Here is a 17,896-nt window from a genome sequence, read left to right as displayed (position 1 = left end):
CAGTGACATACCACTTACAAGGTCACACATTATGTCACTACTACTCACACAAAATTATCCCTGCACAGACAGATGGTCATGGTCACACACAATCACAAATGTTGTCACACATATTTAAACAGTTATATCCAAGGAGACAGTTAAACACATGCAATGTCATACCCGCAGTCTCTGGCACACTCATACACAATAACAGTTATACCTACAGAAACAGACAATCTCACACAAACACATGCATACTCACACAATTTCACACGCAGTCACACGGCCACAGTCACATAAAATTACACACATGCAGCACGGAAATACACAAGATCACATTCTGTCACATCCAAAGCCTCTCGCGTAGTTATGCTGAACCCTACTACACGGTGATACTCAGACACACAGTCTCCTTGGCAGCGGCCGCGGAGTCCCTGCCCGTCGGCCCTGAAGCCAGCCCTGGTTTCTAGTTTTCGCCCGCGGCCCGGTCCAACTCACCTCCCCGCGCCAGCGGCACGGGATTCGGACCCCGCGACCCCAGACCCACGACGTCGCTCCCAGAACCCCCGTGAGACCGGGCCTGCGACGCGCGGGTCCCCAACCTCGGCGGGAGACGCATCCAGCGCCCGGGACCTGGGCAAGAGACACTGTAGTCCCTTCAGAACTCGCGAACCACAAGCCCCAGAATGCTTTGCGCTGGTCTCTGCTGAACTACATTTCCCAAAGGGCGGCGCGTCCTGCTTCCGCTATGCGCCTGCGCAGCGGGCGGCCAGGGTAACTGCTGGCTGCCGAAGTCAGCTGGGCGGTAGGGGGGGGCTTTGGCACCCTGCGCGACCCTGGACAGTCAAGGACCGTGAGCGACTGTGAGTGAAGCTGTGCGCCTGCCTTACTGAGATTGAACCCTTGTGGGGAGGGGGTTTCATGTGTGACTCGCTGTACACTTTTGTACTTCTGCATCATGGGAGTGACAGTGTCTGTCAGTGCGGCGACCTTCGTTATTTCAGTCACGTCCTTGTGATTGTGATTCTTTTGTGATAGGTTGTGGGTGTATTACGCTAAGAATGTGAGGATGATGACAGGTGTGTGAGAAAGACTGGCTGATTTTGATAACTGTTCTCCTTGCATCACATGATGCCAGGCACAGATTCCATTTGTACAGAAAGCTCATTTGCATCAAATGTCTTCATACTTTGGTAGCTGTTAGCCCTGGGGTTCCTCATGCAGCTGTTTCCACCATTCACTTTGCAACTTTAATTAGGGGCTCCCTTCAAGAAAACCGCCCACAGTTAGGAGGACAAGAATGACAAGAGTGTGAATCCCTAAATCAGGATTTCTTACTTAGCAAGGTGTCCGTGGGCTTGAATTGAAATAAAGAAACAAAAAACAAAAAACCAACATTATTCTTGTAGGGATGTGTTGGTGCGGTGTGATATATTTATTAAATAATACATAGTATAGTGTGGACTTAGTTCGGGATCTGTGTTTTTACCTGACTGGCAAGGGGGTCCATGGAACAAAAAAGGTTAAGAACCCCTACCCTAAATGAAAGTTCCAAACAAAGCAGCATTCTTTCCCATCCCCAGACCCTACTGCAGAATGTATATTTAGGTCTGGAAGGTATACCCAAGTCAGGATTCTAGTAAGTAGGTGATTTGTGAAAGCAAGGAGAAGTTCTGGATATGGGAATCCAGCCTTGGGAGATGTATCCTCCTGTTCCCTCCCCTCAGAGAACTCACTAATCTCTAAAGCCAGAAAATCTTAGACAAAAGGAGTCTGGCTACTTTTGTTATTTACTCTGTGGAACTGGGCACTGTCACTTTCAGAAGCAAGCAAGTAATTTTTTTTAAGGCTTTACAAACAATCTTTTGTCATTTAAAGTTGAGTTGTTTTATTGGGGAAACTTATGAGTTAAGAGTTTTTAGATGATCACTGTGGTTTGGTACTTGACAAATACATAAAACATGACTTCCCTGTACTTGAATACCAGACAGATTAGAAATCATCTTCAACATTCACACCAAGGTGCTAGAAATTTGAGGTATTTCATTCTTGACTGGCAAGGCATACCTTCAAAGAGACTTTGGGTGGTGTATGAGTGTTTCTTTTTATGTTGATAATTGATCTGTAAGGAAGGCTTTGTGTCCTTTATTTTTCCCATTTCAGACCACCAAGTCCAACACTGATTTGAGTGCATCATTCCCATAGATGTGTAATTTGATTCATGTTCCCCACAGACATGTTCAAGTCCTAATCCCCAGTCTTGTAGGCTTGAACTCATTTATAAATAGATCTCTGAAGATCCTATTTGGATGAGGCCAGATTAAGGATGGGCCTTAATCCGATATGACTGAAGTATTTGTAAGGAGAGGAAATTCAGAAACAGTCAATAGAAGCCAGAGGAGGAGTCAAAAGACAGATTGTCACGTGATGGAGAGTAAGATTGGTTGCCAGCAAGCTACCACCATTTAAAATACTACAGACTTCAGAGAAAGTTTGATCCTGCTAACAGCTGGATTTTGGATTTACAGCCTCTGAAACTATGAGACAATAAATTCCTGTTGTTTAATCCAACTAGTTCTGTGGTATTTTGTTATAGTAGCCAAGGTAAATGAAGACATTGGAGTATGACAGTGATCCTCAAAGTTTGCCAACTAAGTGGTTCCACTGTTGAAAGCAAATAGTCACTGGACTTGGCCATAAGGGACAAATCAAGAAAACGGAACCACACTAGGATTTTCTAGTAGAGGAGATTTGATTACAGGAAATTAATTAAATATCTCTCTTAAGTGCTTTCCATTGGCAAACTCTAACAGGAAGCCAGGTGGCAAGGGATTCTTAGATATACCTTTGACAGAGTCTTATCCCTAACATTATAGAATGGAGAAGGGTGCTCTTGGAGCTAAAACATGACAGGGGAATAACCAGGAAATGATCCTTTTAAAATTTTCTGGGCAATAGGTTAATTGCTATAATTTTCCAAGTTTTCCTACCACAAACTAATAATATACTACTTCCTTGTGAGAAAATTCTATTAGATGATAAAAATGGGATATATATAATAACGGTATTTTATTGACAGCAAAGAAATATAAATTATGAAATAGCTTATGTGCAGTTTGAGATTATTTATGAATTCCAAAAAGAGAGATTATGTTTATAAACTGGTCTATTCCTCTGGGTGTGATACCCTTTGATTGTATTAGATTCAACTGAGAAGTCTTTGATTAAATTATGTTAAGATTAGGGTTTTGATTTGACCAAGTCAGTAGGATGTAATTCAGGTTAAGTCCCCACCCGCTTGGTGAGCTGATATAAATGAGGACTCACTCAATAAGACACAGAAGAAAGCACAGCAAGAAAGGGAGCTCCATAGACACGGCAGAGAAGAGAACCTTGATCCTGCAGCCCCAGGAAGAGAGATGAGCCGTTTGCCTAATAGTTTGCAGCAAAAGGAAACAGAGCAGCTAAGCTGAGGAAGGCCAGAAACAAATCCTATGTCAGCCTACAGCTGAGATGGGAAGAAGCTGGGCCCACAGAGCTTTAAGAGGAAGAAGCAAGGAGAGATCAGTCCGCCATCTTACTTCAACATGTGGCAACTGACTTTGGTGAGAAAGTACCTCTTATGGAACCTTGAGTTGGACTCTTTAGGGCCTTATAACTGTAAACCTTTCTTCCAAATAAATACCCTTTATAAAAACCAACAGATTTCTGGGATTTTGCATTAGCACTTCTTTGGCTAATACAGCTTATCATATCTAGTTTAATAAATAGTTCTTTGGATGAACTCATAATTTATCATTTTGTTGTAATTTTTATAGAAAATGTAAATTTTCTCAATCTTTGTTATTATTTAATATGAATATTTTGTGATGAACCAATAATTGTCCATTTTTGTTTCCTAGGTTACCAAGGCAAATACGATGAAATGGGTTGGGTTAAACAAGGGATTAGCTCCTGAGTTTGAAGCTAGGAAAATGTCCAAATCAAGGCACCATTAAGGCAATGCTTTCTTCCTGAAGACTGGCTGCTGGTGATCCTTGGCTTCTCTGTCACATGGCAAGGCACATAGCATAATCTGCTGGTCTCTCCCTTCTCTTCCAGGTTTCTTTCAGCTTCTTGCTTCAATAGCTTTTTCTGTGTCAGAATTTCATTCTCTTATAAACTCCAGTAATAGGATTAAAACCCATCCTGACTGAAGTGGGATACACCTTAACTGAAGTAACCTCACTGAAAGGTCTTACTTAACAATGGGTGTACATCCATAGGAATGGAATTGGATTTAAGAACATGTTTTTCTGGGGGTACATAGAGCTTCAAACCACTGCAGCCCCCATGACTTCACGGTTCTCAGTATCCCAAATAAGTTTGAAAATCTGTCTGTCTGTCTGTCTGTGTGTTTGGTAAAGTATTATGTACCTTAGTTATTTCTTACTTGAAAGCAGTGAGTTCGTATCTGAATTGAGAATGAATTAAAATCCTTGATTTCTTGGTTGTAGTTATATTTTCTAACATTGAAAATTTATTTATTATACTGTTTACAGAACCGGAAATATCAAGTTTTAAAAATAAGGCTTATTTCTTCTGCTGGGGTAGATATATCAGTGTTTGTTCTATTAATTATATCTGTATTTACATCAGAAATCTAATTTTACATTTTAGTCATATATTAAAATTAATAAATAATAAAAATGAAGAGACCATTAATACAAAACAGCAGAATAATAAGGTAAATATACAGAAAAATATCAAAAATTAACAAACATGGCTTAATTTTGTATACTATCATTAATATAGAGGTACACACATTTATTTACAAATTTCACACTAATTTGGAATGCTGATTGATCACATTCTAAATGCTCATTTATAGATGGGTTTGTTTTCTGTTTGTTATATGGTGCTAAGACAAGGGTTCTTAACCAGGGGTCCACAGATCCCCAGATCTCAGGGGGTCTGTGAGCTTGAATTGATAAAAATCAACTTATCATCTTTATTTTCTCTGACCTCTGAAATCTAGCATTTCCTTCACTTATGAATATATGCAATAAATTACAGTAGTATCCATCTCACCTGTCAAAGGGGTTCGTGGAACCAAAACTGGTTTAGAACCCTGTTCTAAGAACTATTATTCTAAATGCCTTTATCAGGACAAAAAGACAGATGTTACTAGAAAATTTCTATATTTTCCTGCCCATTCTTGAAAATTTTATTTTTCAAACAAAATTCAGAATCAGTTAAGTTCCATTAAAAAAACTGAGATTTGACTCAGGATTTATAAATTAATATGTGGGATGTTGCTGTTTTCAAAGAGAGAATTCCCAGTCAGAGACATGATATATTTTAGTGGTTGGACAAATTCAAGCCAAATAAATTACCTCTGGAATGCTGTGTGATTTCATTTTCTATTTCTGCATGTGTGCATATGTTTTCTTTATAAAAGCACATAACATATTTCTAGTCCAAATACAACAATCAATAAAAAAATATCTTCATTATGATTCAACCTGGGAAGAGGAGTGAGGCCCAAGAAGCAAGCAAAGCTAGGTTATTTCAAAAGATGGATACTTCTTCCCCAAATTTAGAGCTAGGACATTTCAGTATTTCTCCCCTATCGGCCCTCTGCATTAAAAAAAAATCAGTCTATTTTTGCATTATCCCTGTCCCCATTAATTCACCATTCCCCAAACTCTCCCTTAGGGGACCCTGATGACTCATATGGGGTTTTTGCCAAGAGTCTTTCTCACATAGAAGGTGAGACAGACATCAAGAGACCAGTTATAGCAGTCATTTCTACCATATATAGATTACTATGGAAGGAGTGTTTATTTTTTTATTCATTTTTTAAAAATATTACAGTCAAAAAATGAGGTCCCCATTCACCCCCACCGCCCCCACCCCACCACTCCCCCCACAGCAACACTCTCCCCCATCATCATGACACATCCATTGCACCTGGTGAGTATATCTCTGGGCATCGCTGCATCCCATGGTCAATGGTCCACACCATAGCCCACACTCTCCCACGTTCCATCCAGTGGGCCATGGGAGGATCTACAATATCTGGTAATTGTCCCTGCAGCACCCACCCAGGACAACACCACGTCCTGAAAATACCTCCACATCTGATCTCCTCCTCCTATTCCCTGCACCCAACAGCCACCATGGCCACCCTTTCCACACCAATGCTACATTTTCTCGATCACCAACCACAATAGTTCATGAATGGAATATCAGTAAGTCCACTCTAACCCTTACTGTATTCCTCCTTCCTGTGGGCCTTGGATTAGTTGTGTCCATTCCACATCTATGTCAAGAGGGGGCTTAGATTCCACATGGATACTGGATGCAATCCTCCTGCTTTCAGTTGTAGGCACTCTAGGCTCCATGGTGTGGTGGTTTACATTCTTCAACTCCATGTTAGCTGAGTGGGGTAAGTCCAATAAACCAGAGTGTAGGAGCTGAAGTCTGTTGAGATTCAGGGCCTGGCCATCACATTGTCAGTCCAGAGATTCAGATCCCCTAGATATATCTTAAACCCCAGCACCAACTACAATTCCAGTAAAGTAACAGGAAAGGCTTGTGAAAAGCTCACATCTGAGTCCAGCTCCATCACACAGAAACACCAACTCCAAAGAAGGGCCAACTGACATGACAGTGAGCTCCATCTGCCTTGGCCATAAAACCTGTGGGTCTCTTTAGCCCTCAAAAGAACCAATACCTGGGGTTGTATCCACTTTATCTGTCTCTGAACTCTGCTCAGGTGTGTATAAGGGCAATCCTTCTGACAACCTCCAGACTATTTTTTAGAGACTCACAGCCATATAAACTCATTTGTCCTTTCCATTTCCCCCTTAATTTAGGTCAAAAAGCATTTCCAACTCCTGTTATTATATGTAGACAGGGATATTCTGCTGGTCCACGTTAAACCTCCAATTCAAGGTCATTTTCTAGTTACGTCATCAGCTGGTACTTGGTAGTGATCCCTCGGTGCCAGGGAGGCTCATCCCCGGGTGTCATGTCCCACGCTGGGGGGAAGGCAGTGCGTTTACATGCTGAGTTTGGCTTCGAGACTGGCCACATTTGAGTAACATGGAAGCTGTCAGGAGGGAACTCCTAGGCACAGTGCTGCTCTAGGCCTTGTTCTTGTTTCAGGTGTATAGGCTCACAAGCATAGTCATTAGTATCAGGGGCTCACTGTTGGACTCTCATTGGAAGGAGTGTTTAAATCGACATGGGAAATGATTCACCTCTGTTCCCTAATTTCAACCTCTTTAAAAGTACTCCCTCCATCAAGTTACCTGAATAACCTTACACAACACACCATACCAGTGAGGGGAAGCCAGAGTTTCTGGAAATTTGCCAGTGATGCCCCTTCAGGTAAAATGTAGATCCTGACTCTTTCTGCTACAGCTTCATGCACACACACTCCTGTCACACATAAGATGCCTCTGGTTTGGTATCTGGCAATGGCTGACTTATTACTAAAGCTACAGCCTGATTCTGAAAAGACTTTCTGCCCTATGTATGTCCTCTGGTGTCTGATGAAATGTGACTCCCGGCTAAAAACTTCACTCTATCTTTCACAAAGGTTTCTATCCTGAGTGTGTCCTCTGATGTCTGATGAGGTTTGACTTCCGACTAAAGCCTCTCCCACACTTTCTACAAATATAAGGCTTCTCCCCAGAGTGTGTTCTCTGGTGTCTGATGAGGTGTGACTGACGACTAAAACCTTGCCCACACTCCCTGCACACATGAGGCTTACCTCCTGAATGTGCCCTCTGGTGTGTAATGAGAGTTAACTTATCACAAAAGCCTTGTCCACACTCCCTGCAGACAAAGGGCATATCACCTGAGTGTGCCCTCTTGTGCCTGAATAGGTTTGGCTTCTGACTAAACCTCCTACCACACTGCCTGCATATGAAAGGCTTTTCCCCTGAGTGTGTCCTCTGGTGTGAGATGAGGGTTGACTTATCATTAAAGCCTCGCCCACACTCCCTGCATACAAATGGTTTCTCTCCTGAGTGTGTTCTCTGGTGTGTGATGAGGGTTGATTTCCGGGTAAAGCCTCGCCCACACTCCCTACAGATAAATGGCTTCTCCCCTGAGTGTGACCTCTGGTGTTTGTTGAGATTTGACTTCAGACTAAAGCACTGCCCACACTCCAGGCACATATATGGCTTAATCCCTGAGTGTGTCCTCTGGTGTGTCTTGAGGTTTGATTTCCAGCTAAAATGACGCCCACATTCTGGGCATACATAAGGCTTCTCTCCCGTGTGTGTCCTTAGGTGTCTGATGAGGTGTGACTTCTGGCTAAACCCTTGCTCACACTCCCTGCAAACATAAGGCTTCTCTCCTGAATGTGTCCTCAGATGTCTGATGAGGTGTGAATTCTGGCGAAAGCCATGCCCACATTCTCTGCAAACAAAAGGCTTCTCTCCAGAGTGTGCCCTCTGGTGTGTGATGAGATTTGACTTCAGGCTAAAGCTCTGTCCACATTCCTTACATATATAAGGTTTGACCCCTGAGTGTATCCTCTGATGTGTGAAGAGGTTTGACTTCCAAGTAAAGCCTCGTCCACACTCCTTACACACATAAGGTTTCTCCCCTGAGTGTGTCCTCTGGTGTGTGATGAGGTTTGATTTCCAATTAAAGCCCCGCCCACATTCCCTGCACACATAAGGCTTTTCCTCAGATTGTGTCCTCCGGTTTTTTATGAGGATTGACATGCTGTTAAAACCTTCTCCCCACTCACTATACATATAAGAGCTCTCTGCTATGTTTGTCTTCTGAAGGCTTAGTAGGTTTGACTTCTTGATACAGCCAAAACCAAAATCTGTACATTTGATTGCTCCAAATCCTGATATTTCTAAATCATTAAATACTTTGTCTGTTTCTTTAAGGTGTGTCCTCTGTTCTGGGCTGGGACCTATGTCCATCACTGTGTTGTCTTCCTTGGACCTTACTGGCTGTTCCACAAGTGGGCTGGAGAATGCCTTTGAAGTGCTGATGCTTATTCTCCCAAACAAGGGTTTGGAGTCTTCTCTCTCTTGAACTTCTGCTTTGTCACTTGAGCAGCTTTTATCAAAGGGAAGTTTCTGCTGCTGCTTCTGATCTCCTGGGTACTGCTTTCCTGGATAGAGATGATTTTCTGCACATAAACTTGAAAATATCTGAGGGAGATGACTGAGCCACACATGTTGGCTGAGGGCTTGCTGACTGGAGAATACCAGTGGGCAGGAGGGACACGACTGAATGTCTTGCTTTGATCCTAATGAAGGAAGAAAGTTTTCCAGTCAGAGTAGTCACATGTAGGATTACCTAGGCCATTTTACCATATTTTAATAAGACACATCCCTGTCTTCTACCAAGACATCTGTCCTGAGACATTTTGCTTTGCACATTACGTTTTCTACTCTAGGAGTCAGCAAACTCACATGATGGATGAAATCTAGCCTGTGACCTCTTTCTGTGAGGCAGCCATACAAAATGATTTTTAAAGGGCTGTAAAGTTTTAAAAAAAAGAATATGTGACAGACTTCATGTGGCCTGGAATGCTTAAAATATTTATCATTTCGCCCTTTATAGAAATAAATTGTCAGGCACTATTCTATTGCAATGCAGAAAACCCATACTAAAGATTTGTTTTCACATTATCCGGCAGACCAAAAATTTTCAGGGGACCTACCAAATCAACCAAAACCATACACTAAGTTAAGAAGTATTTATTAATGAAAAATGCTGAGATTCACGCAAGAATAACAGAAGTCTGCGGCATTGTGTGGAGCTTCTGCTACCCTCTAGTCTGGTTGGCATGGTAGTTAATACCAGCACAAGGCATGAAACCATCAATTTTGCTGCTGCTAGAAGAGACTCACTTGATTTAAGTGGACAGTAAAAATCAAGTCCAGTATTGTCCATAAAAGTAGTAACCTCAGTAGTAAACAAACAAGGATGGCCAGCAACTCTGCTAATCTGGATACAGTCTTGTATGGAACAAGAAACAGACTGGTGAAATGGCCAGAAATATAGCATGAAGACCCCAGAAATAAGACAACCAGAGAGCGGCTTGATAAGCCTTCCATATAACCCTGGGTGACGGAATGCTATGGGTACAAGCAGGAAAGACTGGAGGGGGCCCATGCTATACATAGATCCCTGCCTGACAAGGAGGTAGCTCCCAGGTACAGAGGTAAAACAAGAAGGTCCAATGGAAAGTAAAAGCCAGGAGAGACTTGAAAACTGCCTGAATTTTTAATGTGTTCCCAGACCCATAATCTACTGGCAGAGATAGGAAGCCTTACTGGCTCTAGGTCTTTGAACACAACCTATGGCAAATCACTGCAGACCACTAAGCTATGCAGGCACAGTGCTGACATCTCAGAACCCAGGATTAAAAATAAACAAAAAAAATGAAATAAACTGAACAGAAACATCATCTCCATATAGGAGAGATATTCCACAGATTTAGTCCAAAAAAATTATTAAATAAGCAAAGAGCACTAAAAACTATCATAAGGCAGGAAATACAATCAGAAATTAGAGGTGCTACCATATAATACCGAAAATGTCCAGTTATCAAAGAACAGGAAAGGGTGACTCATTCTCAGGAAAAAAATTCAGTCAAAAGAAACGGTCTCTGAATAATCTCAGATAATGATATAGGGGGAAAAAAACTTCAAAACTGATAATATAAATAAGTTTAAAGAACAAAAGGAAACTGTGTAAATATTAAAGGAAATTTTGATAATAAAGACTTAACAACAGAAAATTCCAATAAAAAAACTAAAGCTATTAAAAAGAACCAAAAAGAAAGTCTGGAATTAAAAAGTAAAATAACTGAAATTACAAAGTTACTTGAGAGAGACAACAGCACAAGTTTGATACAGAACCAGTGAACTTAGATATAGATAAACATCGTTACCCAAACTAAACAAGAGAGTGAAAAAAGGTTGATGAAAAACAAACAAAGCCATAGATACCTGGGGACCATCAGGCAATCCAACCTATGTGTAATGGAAACTCAATAAGGAAAAGACAAGCAAGAAAATAACAGGAAAAAAATCTGGAGAAATAATGGCCAAAACTTCACAAATTTTATGAAAAATATTAAGCTACAGATCCAACAAGCCCAAGAAACCCCAAGCAAGATAAACATAAAGACATCCCCAATTAGAACACTGTAGTTAAACTGTTGGGAAAAAAGGACAAAGAAAAAATCTTGAAAGCAGCAACAGAAAAATGACTTAACATGTATAGTAGGAAAAACACCTATAATTAATGCTGACTTCTCATCAGATAATGGAGGTCAGAAGGGTGTGGAATAACATATTCAAAGGACTAGAAGAGAAAAAACTATTAAAGAATTCTATTCTTGCAAAATTATCCTTCAAAATTAAAATTTACTTTCCCAGATTAACAATTACTAAGATTATGTGCTAGTAAAGATGTCTTACAAGGAATGCTAAAGTAAGTCCTTGAGGCTGAAAAAGAAATGATGCCAAACACAAACTCAAATCCATAGGATGAAATGAAGAGCACTGATAATGATAATTATGTGAGTAAATATAAAATGTTATATAAATCTATATTTCTCTTAATTTCCCTTGAAGATTGTAAAAAGCAATTGCTATTACAAAAATTGTTAGCTCTAATATGTATCAGTTTTTACTGGAATTAAGTTAGTATTAAATGGCAGTAGATTGTGATAAATTAAGATGTATATTCTAATTCATAGAGCATCATTAAGAAATAACTAAAAAAAGTTTAAAAAGTGAGAGGAATTAAAGGTACACTTATATATTCATCAATCAAAAAAGGGCAGTAAAGGAGGACAAAGGAATAAAAAGATACGTGACATACAAAAAAAAATAGCAAAATGGCAGACTTAAAGCCAACCATATCAATAATTAAATTAAATATGAACAAACTGAATACTCCAATCAAAAGGCAAAAACTGTCAGACTGGATTGAAAAAATCTATATCCAACCAACAATGGACTGTTTACAATAAAAACATTTTAGATCCAAAAACACAAATAGGTTGAAAGTAAAAGGATAGAAAGAGATTTGCCATGCAAACAATTATCATAAGAGAACTGAAATACCTATATTAATATTAGATAAAATAGATGTCAAGACAAGGAGAATTAGAAAAAAGGAACATTTCATAAGGACAAAAGGGGCAATACATCAGATGATGTTACAATTATGAAAGTATATACAAGTAAAAATAGAGCCCCAAAATACTCAAAGCAAAAACTTACAGAACTGAAAGAAGAAATAGATAATTCAACAATTGGGAAATTTCAAAATTCCATTCTTAATAGAAGAGAGAAAACCTAGACAAAAAAATCACCAGACATAAAAGACTTGAATAACACTCAACCAATTTGACCAAACTAACATGTGGAGAACAATTCATCCAATGACTGCAGAATGCACATTCTTTCCTAGTGAATATGCAATATTCTCCAGAATAGCAGAAGAGGATAGAAGAAGTAGAATAAGAGAAGGAGAGGAATATATGTAAATTGTTAATAAGCATATAACAAGATCAACATCATCACCCAACAGGAAAATGCAAATTAAAATCACAGTGAGGGAGAGGACTGTGGGACGATAGCAGAGTAGGAAGTTATATAATTCAGTCCTTCCATCAGAACAACTATTACACAGGAAGGAACAGTCTGAAACAATTATCTTGAACCTGTGGAGGCCAAAAGAACACTGTTCAGCAACCAAGGAAGAGTGGGAGGAAGAGCTAGTAAATTATGATAAAAACCAGTAAATTGCTCTCTCCATGGAGTGGTTACCAGCCCACATCTCCCCATTTTCACAGCAGGCTTCTGTGGGGTCCAGCTCCTGGCTAGCTTCTATTGACAGAAAGGGACATAAAAATTCTCTCCTCTAAGACCAGTGGTGGGCATGGCCAATCACTGATCATAACTATTGATTAGCAACTTCAAATCACTGGGTGCCCAGCTCTGAGGTCAGCCATTGTTCCAACCCTGACCTGGACAAAGGCAGTGGGGAGGAGGACTTGAAAACTCCCTGCTTCCTCAGGGTTACGGGATACAGTTAGTTGAAGGACTGCCTTTACTGGGCAGGTCAAGAAAGCTCCTGGTGACCTTCCTGATCCCCTACTTGGGGCAGTTTCAAGCCAATCTGCACCCCATTCATGGGTCCCTGGCCCTGTTTTGGCTGGGAAAGATTGACTTTGGTGTGACCTGGTGTACCCCCCTCCCAGAATTTGCCCTCTAGGTGAAAGCAGCTAGAGAGAAAGAAAGGAGTATAAAGACTATAAAGGAGGATAGCCTGGGGCAAAGGCTAACTTGCTTTAAACACCTGAGAGAGGGAGGTCTGTATCCTGGGAAATAGAGGGGGCAGTCAAATTCTTGTAAACAGGAGGAAATCTCCAAAACAACTAACAAGCAAGGCTCAGGACAAGACACAGGCCCAGAAAAGACAGGGAGAACCCTCACTCTGCATTTGCCTTAGGCAAATTTTCCTCATAGGAGGGCTGAAACTAAGAAACTCTCTGTCCTATCATCAGCTGGTAACAAAATCAAGAAACAGACATCACAGAGAATAAATCCCAGAATTAACATTTTAAAATATTAAAATGTATAGTGTGCAACAAAAGAGTACAAGACAAACAATGAAATAGGAAATGGTGGCCCATTCAAAGGAAGAGGATAAAAATCCAGAAAACATAGACAATGAAGATTAGAATGAGGACATAACAAAAACAGACTTAAAAAAAAAATCGTCTTAAAAATGCTCAAGGATATGAAGGAAAATACGGACAAAGAACTAAATGATAACAGGAAAACAGTAAATAAGCAATATGAGAATCTTAGTAAAGAGATAGAAATTTTAAAAAGGAGCCAAACAGAACTACTGGAGTTGAAGATCATAATAACCGAAATGAAAAGCTGCCTGGAGGGTTTCAAAAGCAGACTGGAGCTGACAGAAGAAAGAATCAGCAAACAGAAAGACAAGATAATTGAAATGAGTAAGGCTGAGAAGCAGAAAAAAACAAAAATTGTAAAAAGCAAAAATAGAGAAGTGGATGTGGCTCAAGCAATTGGGCTCCCATCTACCATATGGAAGGTCCAGGGTTCAATACCCGGGGCCTCCTGGTGAAGGTGAGCTGGCCCGCACAGCAAGCTGGCCCAAGCATAGAGCTCATGCAGCAAGATGATGGAACAAAAAGATACACAGAGTAGAGACAATAAGAGAAGCAACAGACCAGGGAGCTGAGATGGCACAAAAGATTTAGCACCCCTTTCCCACTCCAGAAGGTCCCAGGATTGGTTCCCAGTGCCATCTAAAGAGAAGACAAGCAGACATAGAAGAACACACAGCAAATGGACACAGAGCACAGACAACAGGATGGGGGAGGGGGGCAGAGGTATGTGTAAATAAATAAATAAATCTTTTTTAAACAGCAAGAATAGCTTAAGATTCCTCTGGGACACCATCAAATGTACCAATATATGCATTATGGGAATCCCAGAAGGAGAAGAAAGAAAGGGGTGAAGGACTATTCAAAGGAATAATGACAGAGAACTTCTCAAACTTAGCAAAGGTCGTGCATTTGCACATCTAAGAAGCCCAGAGAATACCAAAAAGGATAAACATGAAGAAAAGTCCACCCCATCATTTACTGATCACACTACGGAATGCAAAGGATGAGGACAGAGTTCTGAAAGCTGCAAGAGAAACTCAACATGTTATGTACAAGGGAGTCCCAATTAGATTGAGTGCCCATTTCTCATCAGAAATCATGGAGGCAAGAAGGCAGTGGTTGAAATACTTAAAAGTACTGAAAGAAAACAACTGTCCACAAAGAATTTTATACCTGACAAGACTTTCCTTCAAAAATGAGGGAGAGATTATGACATCCCCAAATAAACAAAAGGTTAGGGAGTCATTACCACTAGACCTGCTACTCTACAAGCAATGCTTAAAGGAGTTCTTCAGACTGCACAGTAAAGGACACTAGACAGTGGTTCAAAGCAGAATAAAGAATATTCCCAGGTAAAGGTAACCATTTGGGTAATTATAAATGTCAGTATTATATTGCATTGTCTGCTATATAACTCCATTTCTTACTTGCTATATAGGTGCTAAAAGCCAAATACAAAAAACTAGCAATAAATCTATGATTTTGGACATACAATGTACAAAAATATAAGGGGTAACAACTACAGAAAAAGGTAGAGGGACGGAGGGGTATAGGAAAATTATATGTATATACAAGTATATATGACTATTAAAGTCAAGTTGGTATCAAACCAAATATGATATATTTATGATGTTAAATTTTAATCCTATAGTGATCACAAGGAAATTATATGAAAAAAATATCCATATAGAAAAGAGAAGGCACTCAATAAGGTACAATACAAAAAAATCAAATAAATATAAATAGGCATTGAGAGACAAAAAAGGCATAAGACTTACTAAGACTAAACAACAAAATGGCAGAAGAAAGTCCTGTATTATCAGGAGTGACTTTAAATGTAAATAGATTAAACTCTCCAGTCAAAAGGCAGAGATTGGCAGAATTGATTAAAAAACGCATGACCCAACTATATGCTATCTATCAGAGATGCATCTTAAATTCAAAGACACAAGTAGGTTGAAAGTGAAAGAATGGAAAAAATGTACCAGGAAAGTAGTCCAAAAGAGAGCTGTGGTAGCTATACTAATATCACCTAAATAGACTTTAAGTAAAAAATAGGTACAAGGAACAAGAATAGTCATTATATACTGATAAACAGGTCAATTCAACAAGCTGTAATCATTATTTATGCACCTAAGAGCAGAGCCTCAAAATATACGAAGCAAATACTGATAGATAGAAAGGGGGAAATTAGTGTTTCTACATTAATAGCAGGAGACTTTAATACAACACTTTCAATCATGGATAAAACATCTAGTGAGAAGATCAGTAAGGAAATACATGACTTGAATGATACTCTAAACAAACTAGACGTTCCATATATATGGAACATTCACCCAACAAAAAAGAATGCATATTCTTCTTGAGTACACTATCATTCTCCAAGACAGGCAATACCTTAGGTCACAAAATAAGTCTCAATAAATACAGATATATTGAATTTATTCTCTTTAATGTAACCTGTCCAACCACCCTGGAAAGAAGCTAGGAATCCGTATCAAGAAAAAATGGAAAAATCACAATTATGTGGAAACAACACACTCTTAACAACCAGTGGGTTAAAGAGGAGATCTTAAGAAATTAGGAAATATCTTGAGCCAAATGAAAATGAAAATACCAAAACCTATGGTAAGCAGCAAAGGCAGTTTATTTATAGCTCTAAATGCTTATAGTAAAAAAGAAGAAAGACTTCAAATCAGAGAGCTAACCTCCAAACTGGAAGAACTAGAAAAAGAAGAACAAACTAAACCCAAAGCAAGCAGAAGGAAGGAAATAAGAAAGATTACAGTAGAGATAAATGAAATAGAGGGAAAAAAATAGAATCAACAAAACCAAAAGTTGGTTCTTTGAAAATATCAATAAAATTGACACACCTGGGAAGTGCTGTGACTCAATCAGTTGGGCTCCAGTCTACCATATAGGAAGCCCTGGGTTTGTGTCCCTGGGCCTCCTTGTGAAGGCAGGCTTACTGCAAGTGCCACAGAGTGCCACCTGGCCCACAAGCACCACGGAGAGCTGACTCAGCAAGGTGAAACAACAAAAAGGGAGACAAGAAAAAAAAAAAATGCAGAAGAGCACAGTGATGGACACAGAGAGCAGACAGCAAGCAAGCCGCAAGGGGGGGAGTGGAAATAAAGAAAATAAATACAGACACAGAAGAATGCACAGCGAATGGACACAGAGAGCAGAGAGCACACAAAAAAACCCCGCAAGCCAGGGGGGTGGGAATTTAAAAAAATTTTGACAAACCTTTAGCAAGACTAATAAAGGAAAAAAGAGAGAGGACGAAAATAACAAAAATCAGAAATGGCATAACTACCAACTCTGCTGAAATAAAAAGGACTATAAGAGAATAGTAGGAACAACTGTATGCCAACAAATTAGGTAAAACTAAAGGAAATGAACAAATTCTTAGAAACACCATAAATTACCTACACTGACTCAAGAAATAGACGATCTTAACAAACCAATTACTAGTAATGGGATTGATTCAGTAACAAAAAAATAATAAGGTGGTAGTATATGGGAATTTTGTATTTTATTAATGATTATTCTCTAAGCCCACATCTTCCCTAATTAAAAAAAAAGGAATAAACTAGTGATATGACAACTGGGATAGGAAAAAAAGCAACCAACACAATGAAATACCACTACACACCCAATAGAATGCCTATAACCAGTTAGAGACAGTGCCAAATTTTGACAATGACAGGGAAAAACTCAAACCCTAATACATTTATATTAGGAGTATAATATGGTACAGCTACTTTGTAAAATATTGCCAAAAATAGTTTGGCAATTTCTTAAAAAGTTACACATAAACACACCATACAAACCAGTTATCCACTTTAAGTTACCTACCTAAAAGAAATTAAATCATATGTACACACCAAGTGTGGTACGTGAATGTTCATTACAGCATTATTCATAAGAGGGAAATAGTAGACAACAATCCAAATGCCCATCAACTGGTGAATGGATAAACAATATGTTTATATATAAACAATAAAATACTATACACCAATAAAAAGTGAATTACTGATATATTCTGTATGATGGTTTGAAGCTGTATGTACCCAAGAAAAGTATGTTCTTAAAGGTATTCCATTCCTGTGGGTGTGGATCCATTTTAAGTAGGATCTTTTGGTGAGTAGGATCTTAACTTAAGATGTGACCCACCTCATTCAGGGTAGGTCTTAATCCTCTTACTGGAGTCCTTTATAA

The 17,896-nt window shown here is 39.4% G+C and overlaps 2 protein-coding genes across 6 annotated transcripts in view; both read right to left on the bottom strand.

Moving 5' to 3' along the window:
- ZNF527 (zinc finger protein 527) overlaps window positions 1-664 on the bottom strand; it is a 35,287-nt gene extending 34,623 nt beyond the window's left edge. For 3 of the 4 annotated variants that reach the window (XM_058279314.1, XM_058279315.1, XM_071209558.1), the window contains exon 1: window positions 481-664. The gene's annotated coding sequence lies outside the window, so the exon portion shown is untranslated. The remainder of the gene's footprint in view (window positions 1-480) is intronic. The other variant, XM_058279316.2, reaches the window with a different exon arrangement.
- Window positions 665-4,464: 3,800 nt separating this feature from the next.
- Window positions 4,465-17,896, bottom strand: part of ZNF875 (zinc finger protein 875) — a 34,702-nt gene continuing 21,270 nt past the window's right edge. For both annotated transcript variants that reach the window (XM_058279309.2, XM_058279308.2), the window contains exon 5: window positions 4,465-9,250. In XM_058279309.2, the coding sequence (XP_058135292.1) occupies window positions 7,575-9,250 (1,676 nt within the window). In that variant the 3' untranslated portion in view covers window positions 4,465-7,574. The remainder of the gene's footprint in view (window positions 9,251-17,896) is intronic.

The sequence above is a fragment of the Dasypus novemcinctus genome, chromosome 18, assembly GCF_030445035.2.
Source record: "Dasypus novemcinctus isolate mDasNov1 chromosome 18, mDasNov1.1.hap2, whole genome shotgun sequence".
NCBI classification, from domain to species: domain Eukaryota; kingdom Metazoa; phylum Chordata; class Mammalia; order Cingulata; family Dasypodidae; genus Dasypus; species Dasypus novemcinctus.
This window is presented reverse-complemented; position numbering and strand designations above follow the sequence as displayed.